This window comes from Monodon monoceros, unplaced genomic scaffold (genome assembly GCF_005190385.1).
Source record: "Monodon monoceros isolate NGI ecotype Baffin Bay Population unplaced genomic scaffold, NGI_Narwhal_1 Super_Scaffold_13, whole genome shotgun sequence".
Lineage (NCBI taxonomy): Eukaryota > Metazoa > Chordata > Mammalia > Artiodactyla > Monodontidae > Monodon > Monodon monoceros.
Genome location: NW_021703769.1, coordinates 13,097,060 through 13,115,523, shown reverse-complemented (window position 1 = coordinate 13,115,523; position 18,464 = coordinate 13,097,060). Strand labels below are relative to the sequence as shown.

General features: G+C 46.4%; 1 protein-coding gene across 5 annotated transcripts in view; it reads right to left on the bottom strand.

The window, feature by feature from the left end:
- The window catches only part of SULF2 (sulfatase 2), a 138,744-nt gene that overhangs the window by 76,458 nt on the left and 43,822 nt on the right, over window positions 1–18,464 (bottom strand). For all 5 annotated transcript variants that reach the window (XM_029221366.1, XM_029221368.1, XM_029221369.1 and 2 more), the window contains one exon: window positions 14,135–14,374. In XM_029221366.1, the coding sequence (XP_029077199.1) occupies window positions 14,135–14,374 (240 nt within the window). The remainder of the gene's footprint in view (window positions 1–14,134; window positions 14,375–18,464) is intronic.

The window sequence follows — 18,464 nt, the reverse complement described above, 5'->3', positions numbered from 1 at the left end:
GCCCCCAGTAGCACCCCTCAACTTTTATAACCACCGGAAATGCCTTCATAGATGTTAAGCCTTAGGGGGAGGTGTGTGCTCTCATAACAGGTTAGAAAGGAGTTTGCAAACATGGTGGCCTGTGGGCCAAATCCATCCCACAATTATGTTTGCTTTGGACCTGCCTGGTGCTTTTACTGATTTTTTTTAGAAAGTAGAGCAAATAATCCGCATTAAAAATCTCGGCAATTTCAATCAAAATCTGGATATCACACTTCCGACAAAATCAGAAGATCTGGGAACTTTGGGCCCGTTCATCGTCTAATGGGCACACCTGGTGGGCTGTACAATGCTGCCCCCTTCCCCGCCCCGGCCCCTTGATGCCTTAGAGTTTGTCTTTCCCGGGTAGAAAGGTTCACGCAGACACGGCAGTGAGCAGACCTCTCCTTGGTGCTGGGAGGGCTGACGCCTGCGGTGCCCAGCTCCCCTCCTCTGCTGAAAGCCCTCTCTCCTTCTACTCTGACCCCTGCCACAAAACCACAGATGCATTGTGAAAGGGCTGGACGTGTGTGCTGGAAGCGACCTGCTGCCCAAAGGATGGGATTTGCCAGGTGCTCAGAGAACAAGAACCTGTCTACGGACAGGTGGGACCCATAGGCCCCAGGATGGAGGGCTCCTTTGTGGCTGCCCCTGGTCCTGACCCTGACCCATGACACAGACATAGGATGGCCTGGGAAGGATTAGAGAGGCAGGTACAGGAACTGTATTCCTGGGCTCGGGACCCGAGGGGGGCACTACGGGAATAGGAGGGGCCACGGCTACTTCAAAGGCTTGTGTGAGGATTCGGTAGAATGAATTATGTAAAGCACCCGCCACAAGGTCTGGGCATGGTAAACGCTGCATTTTTTTTTGTTTTTTAGTATTGTTGTTGTAATGATCATATTCCCAAAGGTCTGTGCCCCTTTCCAGAAAGATTTTGCTTGAATTACACTATTCCAAGGCCGTTCAAATAAATAGAACACTTTGCAGTGATGGAAACACTCTGTATCTGCACCATCCCACCTGGCACCTACGTGTGTCTACGGGGGCACTTGAAACATGGCTAGTGCGACTGAGAAATGGAATTTAAAGTCTGGTTTATTTTTAATTAACTGAAAGTTAAGTAGCTCCCGGTGGTTAGTGGCTACCATATTGGGCTCTAGTCTAAACCCTTCTAGAATGTTCAGGGGAATCGCAGTTTGCGCTGGGGAAGGGCCTGCAAAAGGTCACACTTACCCTGAAAACTCCCTCATAGCCTCTTGAGGCTCTAGGTGGACAGGGTTATGTATTCACCCACCATAGTCATCCTTCCTCTCACTTCTATTTTGACTTTTTTTTTTTTTACATCTTTATTGGAGTATAATTGCTTTACAATGGTGTGCTAGTTTCTGCTTTATAACAAAGTGAATCAGTTATACATATACATATGTTCCCATATCTCTTCCCTCTTGCGTCTCCCTCCCTCCCACCCTCCCTATCCCACCCCTCTAGGTGGTCACAAAGCACCGAGCTGATCTCCCTGTGCTATGCGACTTCTAAGGTCATTTGAATGACCTCCGTGAGCAAAACCAAAGCATGGAGCTGACCGGCTGGGCGGCCACACTGCCCCGCACTTAGGCCCACAGCCCCGGTGGTGACGGGGAGACACCTGGTTTCTGAGCATCCCTGCAGCCTAAATGGAGGTTAATGCATCACTGAGGATTAAATAAAGTGGTGTGTGGGAAAGAACCCAGCTGGTGTGGGTTGGATTGTGGCCCCCAAAATATACGTTCGAGTTCTAACCCCGAGTACTTGTGAAGGTGACTTTATTTGGAAATAGGGTCTTTGTAGATGTAATCAAGTTAAGGTGAGGTCATACTGCATTAGGGTGGGCTCTCATCTGGTGACTGGTGCCCTTAGAGAAGAGGGAAATTTGGATGCAGACACACAGAGAGGAGAAGGCCATGTGAAGAGAGGACACACAGGGAGGTGGCCGTGTGAACACGGTGGCAGAGATGGGAGCGATGCAGCTACAGGCCAAGGTATGCCAGAGCTTGCTGGTGCCCACTGGAAGCTGGGAGAGGCAAGGAAGGATTCTCCCAGGGAGCCTTTGGAAAGAGCACGGCCCTGTTGACACTTGCTCTTGGGCTCCTGCCCTTCAGAACTGTGAGAGGATACATTTCTCTTATTTTAAGCCACCCAGTTTGTGGCATTTTTGTTACAGCAGCCATAGGAAAGGAATATACCAGCTAATGGGCTGGGACAGAGGGTGCTCGAAAGTGTATAAATCTTGTCCCATTAGCCTCACACCCAGTGTTTGAAAAGTCGAGGAGAAGCATGGCTACCTGTTTCCTCTTTCCTCTTGTGGCCCCCGGGTGGCTCTCCTCCCAAGATTGTGGGCACTGGTCCCATGACCCTGAGGATAGAATCATAGCAAAGAGGCATCGGGCAATTTACACATAGACAGTGCGACTCCACTGCACTGATGGGGAAACTGAGGCCCAGAGGAGGCAGGTCTCTGCTCAAGATAACAGAGAAGTTAGACGCAGAGCCTAATTCTCTGGGCTCCTGCACCAATGTTTTACTTGTTTTGAAGCTTGAAGGTCTTGGAGGAAGGGAGTGACTATTACACTGGAGTTTAAAGAAATGTAGCTTGAATGTGTATGTGGAAGGGACAAATGTGTACCCCCTAAGGATGCCCTGGGCCCTTGAAGGGGCTGCTACACCACCACCAAGCCTGACTTTCATGGTGGGGAAGGCGGGGTCGTGGTGTCAGGAGAGGAAAAGCCCCCTACTTCCTGGGGCAAATGCAGACGCTCTAGTGTCCCACCACAGGCTGGAGAGGGGGTGGGCAGGGTGGTGGAGGGGGGCAGCTGGACGGAGGGAAGAAGGGAGCTGTGTGTACACTCAGGGGAGAGGAAGAGGGTGGGGAGCAAAAACAGGAGAAAGGCCAAGCAGAGAGAAGGCTGCCATTGTACACGCGGGACAGCTGCACGGGGGCCCGGAGGCATCGTCCCAGGAAGGGTCTAAGTCCTTTCTCCTCTGTGCAGGCAGAAGGGCCAAGGAGAAAGAGGAGGAGAGGCTGAGGCAGCGGGACTGGGGGCGGGGAGGAGAGAAACGGGAGAGGAGAAAGGAGCACAGACGAGATGGGGGAGGGTCGGGGGTGCTGCCAGTTCTGGACAGAATACAGATTCATCCACTCATCCTGCAACCATTCAATGAGCAGCTACTACGGGGCAGGCCCCCTTCCAGCACAGGGATACTGGAGAGGACAGACCACATATCTCTGCTTCCATGGAGCTGACATTTTAGAAGGGAGACAACCAACAAGATACGTGGCAAAGTGTATCATCAGCGGTGAAAGGGCCAGGGAGGCGGATAAAGCTGGAACCAGGGCAGGGAGAACCAGGGGGGGCAGGAGATGTAACTTAACATGGGAAGTTGGACAGACAACATTCAAATATATGTTATGTGGCAACAAGGGCTCTGACTTAAAAAAGCAGGGTGAGGGGAAAAAGGGGGAAGGGAAGCCTCCTTCGGATGGATAGTCAAGGAGGGCTTCTCTGAGGAGGTGGGGTATTTGAACAAAGGTCTGAGGAATGGATGGTTTGAGGAACAGGAAGGAGGGGAGTGACTAAGGTGGAGGACAAGAGGTGAGGTGTTCAAGAGGTGAGGGACAGGGGGGCAGATCATTAGGACCCTGAGGTGACTGTGGGAGCCTCTACCCTGAGTGAGGGGGGAGTCTTAGGAGGGCTGTGGGCAGAGGAGAAACGGGATCTGACGTAGGTTGACAGCATCCTTCTGGCTGCTGTGGTGAGAACAGACCCTAGTGGGGTGAGGGCAGAGGTAGGGAGGCCCGAGACGAGAAAGCTGGGGCAGCCCAGGCGAGAAATGATGGATTAGATAAGGATGGTGGCACCAGAGAGGGTTCTGGTATACTTTGAAGGGAGAGTTGATGGGGTTTGCTGATGGATTGAATGTAGAGTGTGAAAGGGAGAAAAAAAAAACAAACAAGAATAACACTAAGGTTTCGGTCTGAGCAGCTGGGACACTGGAACTGCCAAGGGGAAGACTGTGAGAGGTGCCTGGGAGGGGGAGGGACAGGGTCAGGAAGTCAGTTTGGACATGCCAGGTTCGAAATGCCAGGGAGACATCCAAAGGCAGATGTTGAAGCAGCTGGAGGCTGGTGTGTGGGTTTCAGGGCAAGAGGCTAAAAGCAGATCAAAACCGAGTGGTGGAAAGAGGGAGGAGTGAGGATTACTTCATAGAAGAACACCAGCTCTAACATCTTTGTGGTCCTAAAACCGCTTTGGGGAAATAATAAATCACACACACGCGCGCAAACACACACACACACGTGCATCCCTTTACACGCCAGCAGCAAATCTTTGTCAGGGATGCCCAAACGCCAAGCAGATTCCTTTCCATCCTCCTACATCGGGGGATGCCCCAGCCTCCACCAATGCCCCAGGCATCCTGCCACAGGAGGTGTCATGGCACAGAGGTCCCCCCCTCCAAGTAAGGGTGGCTGCCCAACGTTGACAGCCAAGTAGTCTAGGTCCTCAGCTGACCTCCCCTCCCCAGCTTTGTATGAGGAGAAGAGTGAAAATAATTGGGGTGCTCAGGGCCTGGTTTCAAAACAGCTGTGACTGGGAGCCCTGGCACACCTGGGGCCTGTAATGAGGGGCTTCCTCCCCTCCTCCCATGGTGCATTCTAGAACACGATGAGGGAAAGGCAGGAGGCTCACCCCCAGTGCTCACATCTCTACAAAAGTCTGCACCAGATGGCAGGAGGTAGGTGGGGAAACAGCTTCTGAACTGCCAGACTCTGACGGCAACGTGGAACGAGAAAGCAGTACCCTAACGAGAAGAAAATGGGTACTCCTGTCCAATTCATCAGGAAGGGCCGGAAGAGGTGTATTTTCTTTCTCCCTTTGGTGGTGGTTGTTTTGCCCATGGCAAGGTAGTGGAAATTTGTGAATGTCACTGTGTTTCTTCTTTATCCTTTCCAACAGCTCTTGATTTCTATTTGGGAACCCAGGTGCTGGGGGAAAATGACTCCCCCAGCTGCTCCAGGAACAGGTGACATGGGCTAAGCTAATTGGCACATACCGTCTGCTCCCCGTGGTGACTGGTTCAGGGGTTGGCATGTGACTCAAGCTGGTCCAGTCAGAAAGACTCTCACCATTTGGGCATTCTGGGAAAAAACCCTGCTGAATGCTAAGGTATCATACAAAGGAAGAGGCATGGGGCCCGTCCCAGTGCCGGTCATCCTCTTGAGACCTCAGGCCTTATGATAAAATCGTGACACTGTCAAACCATAGAATGTGTCTCTGTATAAAGCTTGCCTGTATCTTTTTGGTTTAGGGAGCAAAAAATTCAATCTCTTGTCAAAACCACTTGGGAACTGGGGTTTCTGTCAATTGGATCCGAAGGTTATCTACGAGCCACCAGCATCACCAAGAAATACCCTCTCCTTGCTTAAGCAGAACTACATATCACCTCCTCAGAACTGAGGGGTGCAGAGCCAGAGAACTGCTGAATGGAAAGAGATGCATGTTTTCAGCTTTGCCAGAAACTTCCAAATGGCTCTTCAAAGCAGAGGTGCTAATGCGCATTCCCACTGCTGGTCTTCCTGTTTTCTCACAGCCTCATCATCATTTGGTGTGACAGGACCTCTGAATATTTGCTGTGGTGATGGGCGAGAGGTGAGAGTGCACTGTTGGCTGAATCTGCATTTCACTAATTACCAGAGAGGCTGAGCACATGCTTGCTACCTTTTGATCCGTGGGTATAAACTTATTTTCATCACGTGACGCTACATGTTGTGACATTCATCTGAAAGCCGGTCTGGGGTAGGCTGTGCAGTGCTGTGTCTATCATTGCTAATGTTTCTTAAGTGCTTACTAGGTATCACTGTTCTAACATATTTAATCCTCAGAAAACCCTACGAGCGAAGTAACATTATTATTCCTAGGTGAAGTAACCAAGGCATGGAAGTTAAATAACTTGTTCAAATTCACTCAGCTAGTAAGTGGTGGAGCCCAGATTTGAACCCAGTCAGAGTCCTTGCTCTCAACTGCTTTGCAAAAACCTGGAAGCATCTCATTCCACGGATGATATAACTTTAACTCGTGGGTATATAAGGGAGCACAGTCAGGGCAGCTTAAGTGTGCTAAAAGATCACTAAGCACATTTTCTAAAAACGTAGGATACAATTTATACTTTCAAGGGTACTTATATTTGAGATCTGAGTCCCTGAAGTGAGAGGAAGCCAACACACAGAAATACCCATGAACAAATTGATATTTATCCTGCTTAAACTTAGCACCTCTCACTTCATCCTTTGTCAATCTCTACTGCAAACACGGGGAAGCACAGAGCAAGATGACGGCAGAATGAAATGGCAAATCTTATGAAAGATGCAAGGTTTTGTGAAATTAATTAAAGTGATGCGGGAGGACAGCTTAAAGCATGTGCAAATCCACTGACAAACAATAATCTGGTCTATGAGATAACTGAAGAAGAGACCGCTGAAAACGATGATGAGGGAGTCAGCACTTCACAGGGAAGATTCAGATGTCAAAGGATTAAGAGAGGCCCTTGGGAAAACTGATCAAATCCTCAAATACGTTTGCAAAAATGACCCTATACGATTTTGCTGTGAAAACTGAAGGTGAAGTAAAGGATATCATATTGTGCTATCATTTAAATTTGTTGAACAAGTTATCCCCTCCACTGCCTTTAACTGACACTTCATCAATTCATTTGATTAAAGAATCAATCCATTCGGCACAACTTTTTTTTTTTTTTTTTTTTTGGCGGTACGCAGGCCTCTCACTGCTGTGGCCTCTCCCGTTGCGGAGCACAGGCTCCGGAAGCGCAGGCTGAGCGGCCATGGCTCACGGGCCCAGCCGCTCCGCGGCATGTGGGATCTTCCCGGACCGGGGCACGAACCCGCGTCCCCTGCATCGTTAGGCGGACTCTCAACCACTGCGCCACCAGGGAAGCCCCATTCGGCACAATTATAACCTAACCGTTGTTAAATACTACTAGAATATAACACAGAATAAAGTTATTTTTAAAACTGTGTAGTTTCACTTTTTCAAGATAAAATACCTAATTAAATACATTAAAAGCACTATTTACATGAACTGCTGGTCCACTTAAGGAACAGTTTTCTGGTTCCAGTCTTCCACAGTTCCAGCTAACCTCCTGTCTTCAAAAGGGTATCACATACACAAATGGACTAAGAACCATTATTGAGGTTGTGACTTTAATCTTCCCTCAGTATCCATGTCTTCTTCTCCCATAGTAATAGAATTTTGAGCTGGGCAAATGGCCACCCAGAATAAAGACTACATTCCCTAGTTTCCTCTGCAATCATGCATGCTCATGTGACTTGTTTCTCATCAGTGGGAGATAAGGAGAAATAGAAAGCAGTTGAGTCTCTAACCAATTTAAGAGCACCTAAACATATAAAGCAAATATTAATAGACCCAAAGGGAGAAACAGACAGCAATAGAATAATAGTAGGGGACTTTATTACCCCACTTTCATCAATGGATAGATCATCCAGACAGAAAATCAATAAGGAAACATAGGTCTTAAACTATACGTTGATCAGATAGACTTAGCACACATGTACAGAACATTCCATCCAAAAGCAACAGAATATACATTCTTTACAAGTGCAATTGAAATATTCTCCAGGATAGATCATATGTTAGGCCACAAAACCAGTCTTAATAAATTTAAGAAAACTGAAATCATATCAAGCATCTTTTCCAACTACAATGGTATGAAACTAGAAATCAATTAAAAGAAGAAAACTGGAAAATTCACAAATACGTGGAGATTAACAACATGCTACTGGACAACCAACTGGTCAAAGAAATCAAAAGAGAAAAAAAAACCTTGAGGCAAATGAAAACGGAAATACAACACACCAAAACATATGGGATGCAGCAAAAGAAGCTCTAAGAGGGAAGTTCCTTGTGACAAATGCCTACATCAAGAAGTAAGAAAAATCTCAAATAAATAACCCAATATTACACTTCAAGGAACCAGAAAAAGAACAAAGCCCAAAGTTAGTAGAAGGAAAAAAATAATAGAGATCAGAGCAGAAATAAATGAAATACAGAGACTAAAAAGACAATGGAAAAGATCAATGAAACTACAAACTGGTTCTTTGAAAAGATAAACAAAATTGATAAAACTTTAGCTAGACTCAACCAGGAAAGAAAGGGAGAGGACTCAAATAAATAAAATCAGAAATAAAAAGGGAGACGTTACAACTGATACCACAGAAATACAAAGGATCATAAGAGACTACTACGAACAATTATATGCCAATAAATTTGACAAGCTAGAGAAATGGATAAATGCCTAAAAACATACAACCTACCAACACTGACTGATGAAGAAAGAGAAAATATGAACAGACCAATTACTAGAAAGAAGACTGAATCAATAATCAAAAACTTCCCCAAATATAAATGTCCAGTACTAGACAGCTTTACAGGTGAATTCTACCAAAAATTCAAAGAAGAATTAATATCAATCCTTCCCAAACTCTTCCAAAAAATAGAACAGGAGGGAATACCTCCATACTCATCTTATGAGGTTAGCATTACCCTGATACCAAAGCCAGCCAAGGACACCACAAGTAAAGAAAATTATAGGCCAATATCTCTGATGAACACAGAATGCAAAAATCTTCAGTAAAATATTGGCAAACTGAATTCAACAATACAGTAAAAGGATCATATACCATGTTCAGATGGGATTTATTCTAGGAATGCAAGGATGGTTCACCATCCCCCAATCAATGTATACAGCACATTAAAAAAAAATGAAAGATAAAAATCATCTCAACAGATGCAGAAAAAGCATTTGACAAAATTCAACATCCATTTATGAGGAAAACTCTCAAAAAAGTGACTGTAGAGGGAACATACCTCAACCTAATAAACGCCATACATGACAAGCCCATAGCTAACATCATATTCAAGTGATAAGCTGAAAACTTTTCCTCTAAAATCAGGAACAAGACAAGGATGCCCACTCTCAACACTTTTATTTGACCTAGTATTGGAAGTCCTAGCCAGAGCAATTAGGCAAGAAAAGAAAGAAAAAGCATCCAAATCGTAAAGGAAGAAGTAAAACTGTAACTATTTGCAGGTGACATGACATTATACATAAAAAACCCTAAAGACTCCACCAAAAAACTGTTAGAACTAATAAATTAATTCAGTAAAGCTGCAGGATACAAAATCAATACACAAAAATCTGTTGTGTTTTTATACACTAAAAACAAACTATCAAGAAGATAAACTAAGAAAACAGTCCCATGTACAACTGCATCAAAAAGAATAAAATATCTGGAATAAACCTAACCAAGGTAGTGAAAGACTTGTACACTGAAAACTATAAGACATTAACTAATGAAAGAAATAGAAGAAGACACAAATAAATGGAAAGGTATTCCACGCTCATGGACTGGAAGAATTAATACTGTTAAAAGGTCCGTACTATCCAAAACAATCTACAGATTCAGTGCAATCCCTATTAAATTTCCAACGGCATTTTTCACAGAAACAGAAAGAACAATCCTAAAGTTTGTATGGAACCACAAAAGACCTCAGAGAGCCAAAGCAATCTTGAGAAAGAAGAACAAAGCTGGAGGCATCATGTTCCCTGATTTCAAACTGTATTACAAAGCAGTAGTAATCAAAACAGTATGGTGTTGGCATAAAAACAGACATAGATCAATGAAACAGAATAGAGAGCCCAGAAATAAACCCACACATATATGGTCAATTAATTTATGACAGAGGAGCTAAGAATGTATGATGGGGAAAGGACAGTCTCTTTAATAAATGGAACTGGGAAAACTGGACAGCCACATGTCAAAGAATTAAAGTGAACCACTATCTTACACCATAGACAAAGATTAACTCAAAACAGATTAAAGACTTGAACATAAGACCTGAAATCATCATTTGACACGGATCTTGGCAATGATTTTTTTTGGATTTGACACCAAAAACAAAGGCAATAAAAGCAAAAGGAAATAAATGGGATGACTAAAAAGCTTCTGCACAGTAAAGGAACATTGTGCACAACGAAATGAAAAGAAAACCTACCGAATGAGAGAAAATATTTGCAGCTCATACATCTGATAAGGAATTAATTTCCAAAATATACAAAAAACTGATGCAACTCAATAGAAAAAAACCAAACAATCCAATTTAAAAAATGGGCAACAGATCTACATAGGCATTTTTCCAAAGAAGATATACAGATGGTCAACAGGTACATCAAAAGATGCTTCACATCATTAATCATCAGGGAGATGCAAATCAAAACCACAATGAGGGCTTCCCTGGTGGTGCAGTGGTTGAGAGTCTGCCTGCCGATGCAGGGGACACGGGTTCATGCCCTGGTCCGGGAAGATCCCACGTGCCGCAGAGCGGCTGGGCCCGTAAGCCATGGCTGCTGAGCCTGGGCGCCCAGAGCCCGTGCTCTGCAACAGGAGAGGCCACAACAGTGAGAGGCCCGCGTACCGCAATAAAACAAAACCACAATGAGATACCACCTCACACCTGTTACAATGCCTATTATCAAAAAGGCAAAGAATAACAATGTTGGCAAAGACTTAGAGAAAAGGAAACCCTTGTTCACTGTTGGTGGGAATGTAAATTGGTATAGCCATTATGGAAAACAGTACGGAGGTTCCTCAAAGATTAAAAATAAAACTACCGTATGATCCCACAATTCCACCTCTGAGTATCTATCTGAAGAAAATGAAAACACTAACTTGAAAAGATATCGGTACCGCCATGTTAACTGCAGCATTATTTACAATAGCCAAGATATGGAAACAACCTAAGTGTCCTCAGTGGATGCAAGAATAAAGAAAATGTGGTATACACACACTGGAATACTATTCAGCCATGAAAAAGAAGGAAATCTTGCCATGTGCAACAACATGGATGGACCTTGACGGTATCAGGCTAAGTGAAATAAGTCAGACAGAGAAAGACAATTACCATATGATATCACTTACATATGGAATCGAAAACAAAGTCGAGCTCATAGATACACAGAACAGGTTGGTGGTTGCCAGAGGTGGGAGGTAGTGGGTGGGTGAAATGAGTGAAGAGGGTCAAAAGTTACAAACTTCCAGTTATGAAATAAATAAGTCATGGGGCTATAATGTACAGCATAGTGACTACAGTTAATAATATTATGCTGTATATTTGAAAGTTGCTGAGAGAGTAGATCTTAAAAATTCTCATCACACACACACAGACCTTTGTAACTATGTATGATGACAGATGTTAACTAGACTTATTGTGGTTATCCTTTTGCAATATATACAAATATTGACTCATCATGTCGTACATCTGAAACTACTATAACGTTATATGCCAATTATGCCTCAGGAAAAAAAAAAAAAGAAAAGGAAATGGTTGAGTCTCTGATCAATTCATGGGCAGGTCCATCAAAGCAGCACAGACTTTTAGTTGAGAGAGTAATAAATGACTTCTGTCTTGGGTCTCTCACACACAGCCAAAAAACTTAAATCTAATTCAATCAGTTGCCCTAGACACTCATGAGAACGCAGGGTTGAATGTGTCCAAAGACCTGGTAAGAACAGTTGTCCATTGTTCCCTGGGAAGCTAAAAAGTTATTATTCTAATATGAGTCTAATTATTCTAATGTGAGTCATACAAATCAAGTTAATCTAAAAGGGATTTTGAATTCATTCTAGTTTTCTGTTATTTTTCTCAATCAACCTACAACGACCAGCATAACTGGTCATGTTTTCACTTTAAGCAGTGGCTTAATATAAAACTCAGATTTCCATCGACAGATGAATGGATAAAGAAGATGTGGCGTGTGTGTACATACACACACACACACACACACACACACACACTGGAATGTTACTCAGCCATAAAAGAGAATGAGATAAAACTCAAATCTGAGCTTCCTAACTACCAGGGCAAAAAGGGAAAGTATACAGGGTACACAGCTCTTGTTCTTTAATGACAAGAGCACATAAGTTCATCACAGTAAACAGACATTTTCAGGGTCCTGAGTTCCCAATGTCAGGTTGGAACAGAGTTCCTTGTAGAGGGGGCCATTCTAAACATAACGAATAAAATTCTCAGGGACAGTTTTACAAAAAACATAAATGTTCTACGTATGGCAATTTATACTTGGCATTACACTCCCAGTCTTCACTGAGGGTATAACAGTTAAGCATAGTTGGATGAAAGCAATTCTTTGGGGAAAGCGCTTTTTGGTGATTTGTTTAAATTCAAGGACAAAGTTCGCGGAAATCAATTTTGAAGAAATGTTAAATCCTGAGAGATGGCTCCTTCCCTTGTGCCAGCTACATGATTCTGAAACGCCAGGCTTTGGCCCCTATCGTGAGCCCCTAAGATATCGCAGGATATAGGTTTCCTTTCAATTTGATGGATGTAACAACATCCATACTCCCTTTGAAGTCCTACGGTCTTGGTTTCCATTTTGATGATGCCACAAGCACCTGCTTTTACGACTATGAGCAAGTCTCTTTTCTGGGCTGCAGCTGCCCTAGCTGTCAAATGTGGGGGGTGGATGAGTACACTTTTAGGGTCCTTACTGTTCCTCTGGCATCCAAAGCTAAAGGTTTCTACACAGACCTTTCAGCTAGAGGTTCTAAAACTGGGTCTCACAGCCCTCAGACATGTTTTCTCTGTGGGTCCACACTGTGTATTAAAAAAACAAAACAAAACAAAACAAACTGAGTTTTGCCAATATGTTTTAAAATCAGATTTTGGCCAAGAATTCGGATTAGAAATATTTGAAGGTTGGCAACCCTGAGCTCGAATGGCTATAATTACCTGGACCTGAGTGGCAGATGCCCCTTTCAGTAGGTGCCCTGGTCTGTCCTGCTTCCTCCATCTATATCCAGGTCTCTGCAACCAGATGGGTGGTGGCCTGGGGTAAACTCTGACCCATGTGGCTTTCTGCAGAGATCCCGGAACCAACAGGGTCATGTGTATAGGACCGAGGCCTTCCTAGTTCTCTCAGCGGGGCCCGCCCGCTGGGTGATTCTGGCAGTGGAAACAGTCTGCAAGACGACACACCTCACCAGCGTGCTCCTCACCCCGATGTGCCCACGCCAGCCACACCGTGTACGTGAGGGGCAGCTGCCCAGCTTCCAGGACGGCTTCAGTGACCTGAACCCAGCTCAGGGAGGTATCCGTCCTTCTCTCATGTCACTCCTACCCAAACAAGCCCCTTGTCACTTGAACACAACTTCCCAGGGTGACAACATTCAAGCCACAGTATCTGATTTCACAACTGCCTTGGCTCCTTACCCAAGGTGAGGAGTGTTTATTTTTCTAAATTAGAGCAAGTTTCATTGAGTTTGGAGGATTTTGCAGTGGTGCTGCAGAGAAGTGACTGTAATTGTGCCTCTGCCTGAGGCAACCAGCCTGGCAGGTGAGTCTTCAGAACGCACCTAAGTACCTCCTGCAGGATAAAGAGACAGGACACCTTGCTCGCTCTCCACCCCAGATGCAACCAACACTGTGGGCACCAACTGCAGGAGGGATGGAGCACCCCGGGCGGTGTAGACGATCAAGTGAAGACCAACAGTCCCTTGCCGTCTGTAGAGTGGCCACAGGCCCCACATACACTCCTCTCCATCCCCCGCCCCAATGTTCTTCTGGAAGCTTGTTCCATGCTGATGGCCTCAAATTAACGAAGTAGTCCCCCAACGACTTAAATAGCACAATTCACAGAGAACTCATACTCCTGCCCGAGTACTTCAAGGCCTCTCTGTAGTATATTTCATATTTTAAATAGACTCACTTTTTTTTCTTTTAACTCAAATTCCTTTGGAAAGGTCACTTTCTATCACTCCTGTAGGCAAATAAATCTGTATTTTTCGAACACATCTAGAAGTCAATGCACAACTTCTAAATTAAAAGAAAGCTGTTCACGCACTACAGGGACCCCTCGCAGTACAGGGACCACAGTGGGAAAGACAGTGGTCCGAGGCAGGACACCGGGTACCACGTCGGAGGTTTCCAGCCCACTCGTGTGCCCGCCCGTGGCAGCCTGGCTCCCTCACCTGTCCGGTAGCCCGTGCTGTTGAGGTACACGGCAAAGGTGCGGCTCTCGTGCTGCGACTGCCAGGAGGGCGAGGAGCAGTTCTCATTGTTGGTGTAGGTGTTGTGGTTGTGGACGTACTTCCCGGTGAGGATGGAGGAGCGCGAGGGGCAGCACATGGGCGTGGTCACGAAGGCGTTGATGAAGTGCGCCCCGCCCTGCTCCATGATGCGCCGTGTCTTGTTCATCACCTGCATGGAACCTGCAACCAGAGCGGAAGTGAGATGTGGGCCAGTAGTTTTCCAACGAGTGCGTCCCAGTCGGGCACCAAACAATTAGAGATGGGTTCTAAGTGGTCCTCAACAGGGCAGCACCCCCATCCCGGGGGAGGGGAGTGTATGTTGGAAATCTCCAGGGACAGATTGGGGGGCACCCCTGGCATTTCTGGGCAGCGGCCAGCAATGCACTATTGGATGGTCCTGCGCAGTGAGGAAGTACCCTGGGTCCCCAGTTCCACTAGACATTCATGGGGGCGGGTAGGTAAAAACCTGCTTATAAGTTATCTGAGCCTAGTAAAGAACTCTTGTCTTGCATATAAACAGAACATCTTTTTTTTTTGCAGGGTATTAATATATGCTGACGTTTTTTTTTGGAAATCAACCACTATGTAAACAGAGAGAAGATCATACTTTGTTTCATCTGGAACTTCCCCAAGAATTGTTCCCTCTTAATGAAATCCGATCACGTCAACCTGGCAACCCCTCCCCCCTCCCCCTTCTCTCTGAATACTTCTCAGCTGACATGCTCTACATCAGTCATAACCCACTGTCGCCGCCTTTGTCCACATGGTCCTTCCAGCTTGGAACCCACTTCCCATCTCCCCACCCCCCCAAATCTGACCCATCAGTACAGTCGCACCTCTTCTCATTGCTCTTTTTTTTTAAAAATAGATTTATATATGTATTTATTTTTGGCTGCGTAGGCTCTTTGTTGCTGTGCGCGGGCTTTCTCTAGCTGTGGCGAGCGGGGGCTACTCTTTGTTGCAGTGCGCAGGCTTCTCATTGTGGTGGCTTGTCTTTGTTGCTGAGCACGGGGTCTAGGTGCGTGGACTTCAGTAGCTGTGGTTCACGGGCTCTAGGGCGCAGGCTCAGTAGTTGTGGCGCACGGTCTTAGTTGCTCCACGGCATGTGGGTTCTTCCCGGACCAGGGCTGAAACCTGTGTCGCCTGCGCTGGCAGGTGGATTCTCAACCACTGCGCCACCAGGGAAGCCCCTTTTTTTTTTTTTTTGGCTTCTGGTTCCCTTGAACTCTTATCACGCACGTATTATTAGGACTTAATGATAAGCCACTAGGTATGGTGATTCCACTCATGCCTATTCTTGTTTTTCAATGAAGCTGTGAGCAGAGCAAGGTATAGGAAGGAAAGGAATTTGTGTGGAAACCTTACTGTGCGCCGGTGCCTGCACACTGCCTGCTCCACTGAGGGCTCCAGGAGCTCAAAGACTGAGTGCCTTGCTTGGTGCCGAATTCTCAATGCCCCTACAGTGTGTGACACACAGTAGGTACTCAATAAATGTGTGAAGAATGGATGTGAAATCGTATACCATGGCTGGTACCCAGACACTTAGTAGGTTTAACAGAAATATTCAATGGAAATCCTTTTTCTTTCCCTTCTAAGGCCATCCTCTGTTTTTTTCTTTTCTTTGCAGTTCTTAGGGTCTATAGTGGGTTGAATGATGGCCCACCCTCCAAAGATATGCCCCTGTCCCAAGTCCTGGCACCTGTGAATAGGACCTAATTTGGCCAAGGGTCTTCGCAGAGGTACTAAAGGATCCTGAGGTGACATCATTGTGGATTACCTGGGTGGACCCTAAATCCAAGGACAAGTGTCCTTCCAAGAGACAGAAGGAAGAAGACACACAGACACGGAGGGGAAGGCCATGTGAAGATGGAGGCAGAGATTGGAGGGATGCTGCCACAAGCCAAGGAGCTCCTTGGGCCTCCAGGAGCTGGGTGAACTGAGAAGGATACACCCCTGCGCCTTTGCAGGAATCAGAGCCCTGCCAACACCTTAATTTCACACTTCTGTCTCCACAATTGTGAGGGAGCAAATTTCTGTTGTTTTAAGCCACCTGGTTGATGGCAATCTGTTAGGACAGCAGTAGGAAACCAATCCAGGGTCTACCAGGCGTTTGAAGTTCTTGCCAGGGAGCTGCTGATCCCAATTCACCAACTAGCTCACCCCCTAGTGACCTGAAAACAACAAATCAGACCCACCTTGGCACTCTGTCCCTAAAGGCTAAGAGTGAAATGGAGATTTACATGATTCTTTTATCCCATCTTTCCACCAAACAGGGAAGGAAACAGCTAGAGCTTCCCTGAGGCAAACATAGATCATATTTCTTCACTGCTTCAAACCACCTGGCAGCTTCCCATCACACTCAGCAGAAAACCCCAATTCCTTACTGTGGCCTAAGAGCCTTCCAGACCGGCCCTCCCTGCCAACCCACCTCCCGTGTTTCTTTGACCTCATCTCTTCCCTCTCCTTTGCTCCCCTGGCTACACTGGCTTCTTCTTTGTTTCTCAAGGGCTCCAAGCTCATCCCTGCCCCAGGATCTTTGCACTTGCTCTTGCCTCTGCCTGGGACTCCCTCTCCGAGACTTCACTTTGCTGGCTTGTCCCATTATTCAGATCTCAACTTAGAGGTCACCTCCTCAACAAGGCCTGGCCGACCTCCCCATCAGAAGGAGCCCCCTGTTTACTTGCTATCATACCAATGTCTGTTTGTTCTTAGCATTTCTGTCCTTCTGAAACAGTCTTCTTTACAAGTTCACTTGTTTATGACCTGCCTTTGCTTCTGCACTGAGAGTTCTGGGTGATCCAGGGCACTGTCCACCCTACCCCCAGGAATATATAGATGATGCTCTGTAACATCTCACTGAACGACCGAAGGAAACAAGAGTGAAGCCTGCCCTTTCGAGCCCAGTGCTGAGGCAGTTTTATAAGGGACGCCCACCTGGAGCCAGCTGTATTCCCTGAGGCTCTTGGCCGAGGTCAGCCCAGTGGATAGAGGAAAGAACTGGCTTTTTGTCTCAACAGGAATCATCAGGCCTGGAACTACATGAACATCTGTTGTCAAGGTCACATGCCCTCCCGAGAAGTCCCCAAGGGTCCCATCTGTAACTGGTGGCAATTATAGGGTTTCTACCAGGTGTGAAGTCTCCCTCTGGAGGGGATGGAGGAGGTGAGCTTTCCAAGGCCGCCCTCCACCAGCTGGTGCGAACTCTCCAGAACCTGCAGGGGGAGCGGGTCACAGCCTCAGGGTCCAGCAGAACCCCGGGCCCCACTGGGGCTGGGGTGCATCCTTCCAGCCTCCTTCAGGTTATGCATCAAATGTCACATATCTGATTCCACTTATACGTGGAATGTAGAAAAATGGTACAGACGAACCTATTTGCAGGGCAGAAATAGATACGCAGATGTAGAGAATGGACGGGTGGACACAGAGGGGGAAGGGGAGGGTGGATGTATTGGGAGGTTAGGGTTTACATATATATGCTACCATGTGTAAAATAGCTAGCTAGCGGGAACCTGCTGCCTAGCCCAGGGAGCTCAGCTCGGCTCTGTGATGACGTAGATGGGTGGGATGGGGGTGGGGTGGGACGGAGGTCCAAGAGGGAGGGGCTATACGAATACGTAGAGCTGATTCCCTTTGTTGTACAGCAGAAACTAACACAACATTGTAAAGCAATTACACTCCAATAAAAAAAAAGGTCACATATCTGAGAGGCCTTCCCTGGCCTCACACTGAAACTGCTGCTCCTCCTTCCAGCACCCCTACACCCCCTCCCTGCTTCACTTGCTCGCCAGCACTTACTGCCCTCGGACAGTTCTCTTATTTGCATGTTGCCCACTGCTCCCACCGGACAGCTCCGCGGGGGCAGGGATCTAGGCTTACTTTGTTCACTGTTGTCCTCCCAAGCCCAGAACAGTGCCTGGTACACAGTGGCTGCTCAACAAATGTCTGCTAAATTAACAACAAAAAATTATCTCACTCTTTGCGTTTCCATATAATTCAGGAGCCCACGCTGGTTTGCGTCCATGATATGCACGTGTGTGTGCGTGTGTGTGTGTGCGCGTGCGTGTGTGCGTCTGTGTGTGTGTGTGTGTGCCTGTGTCGTGTGTGTGCGTGTGCGCGTCTGTGTGTGCGTGTGTGTGTGCAGTGGATTTAAAAAATCTGACTTTAAACAGCACCCAGCAGATGATGTGCACCTCTAGTGCGCCACACTCCCCAGCCCTCCCTATAGTCCCACACCAACTCCCCAGCCCTCCCTACAGTCCCACACCAACTC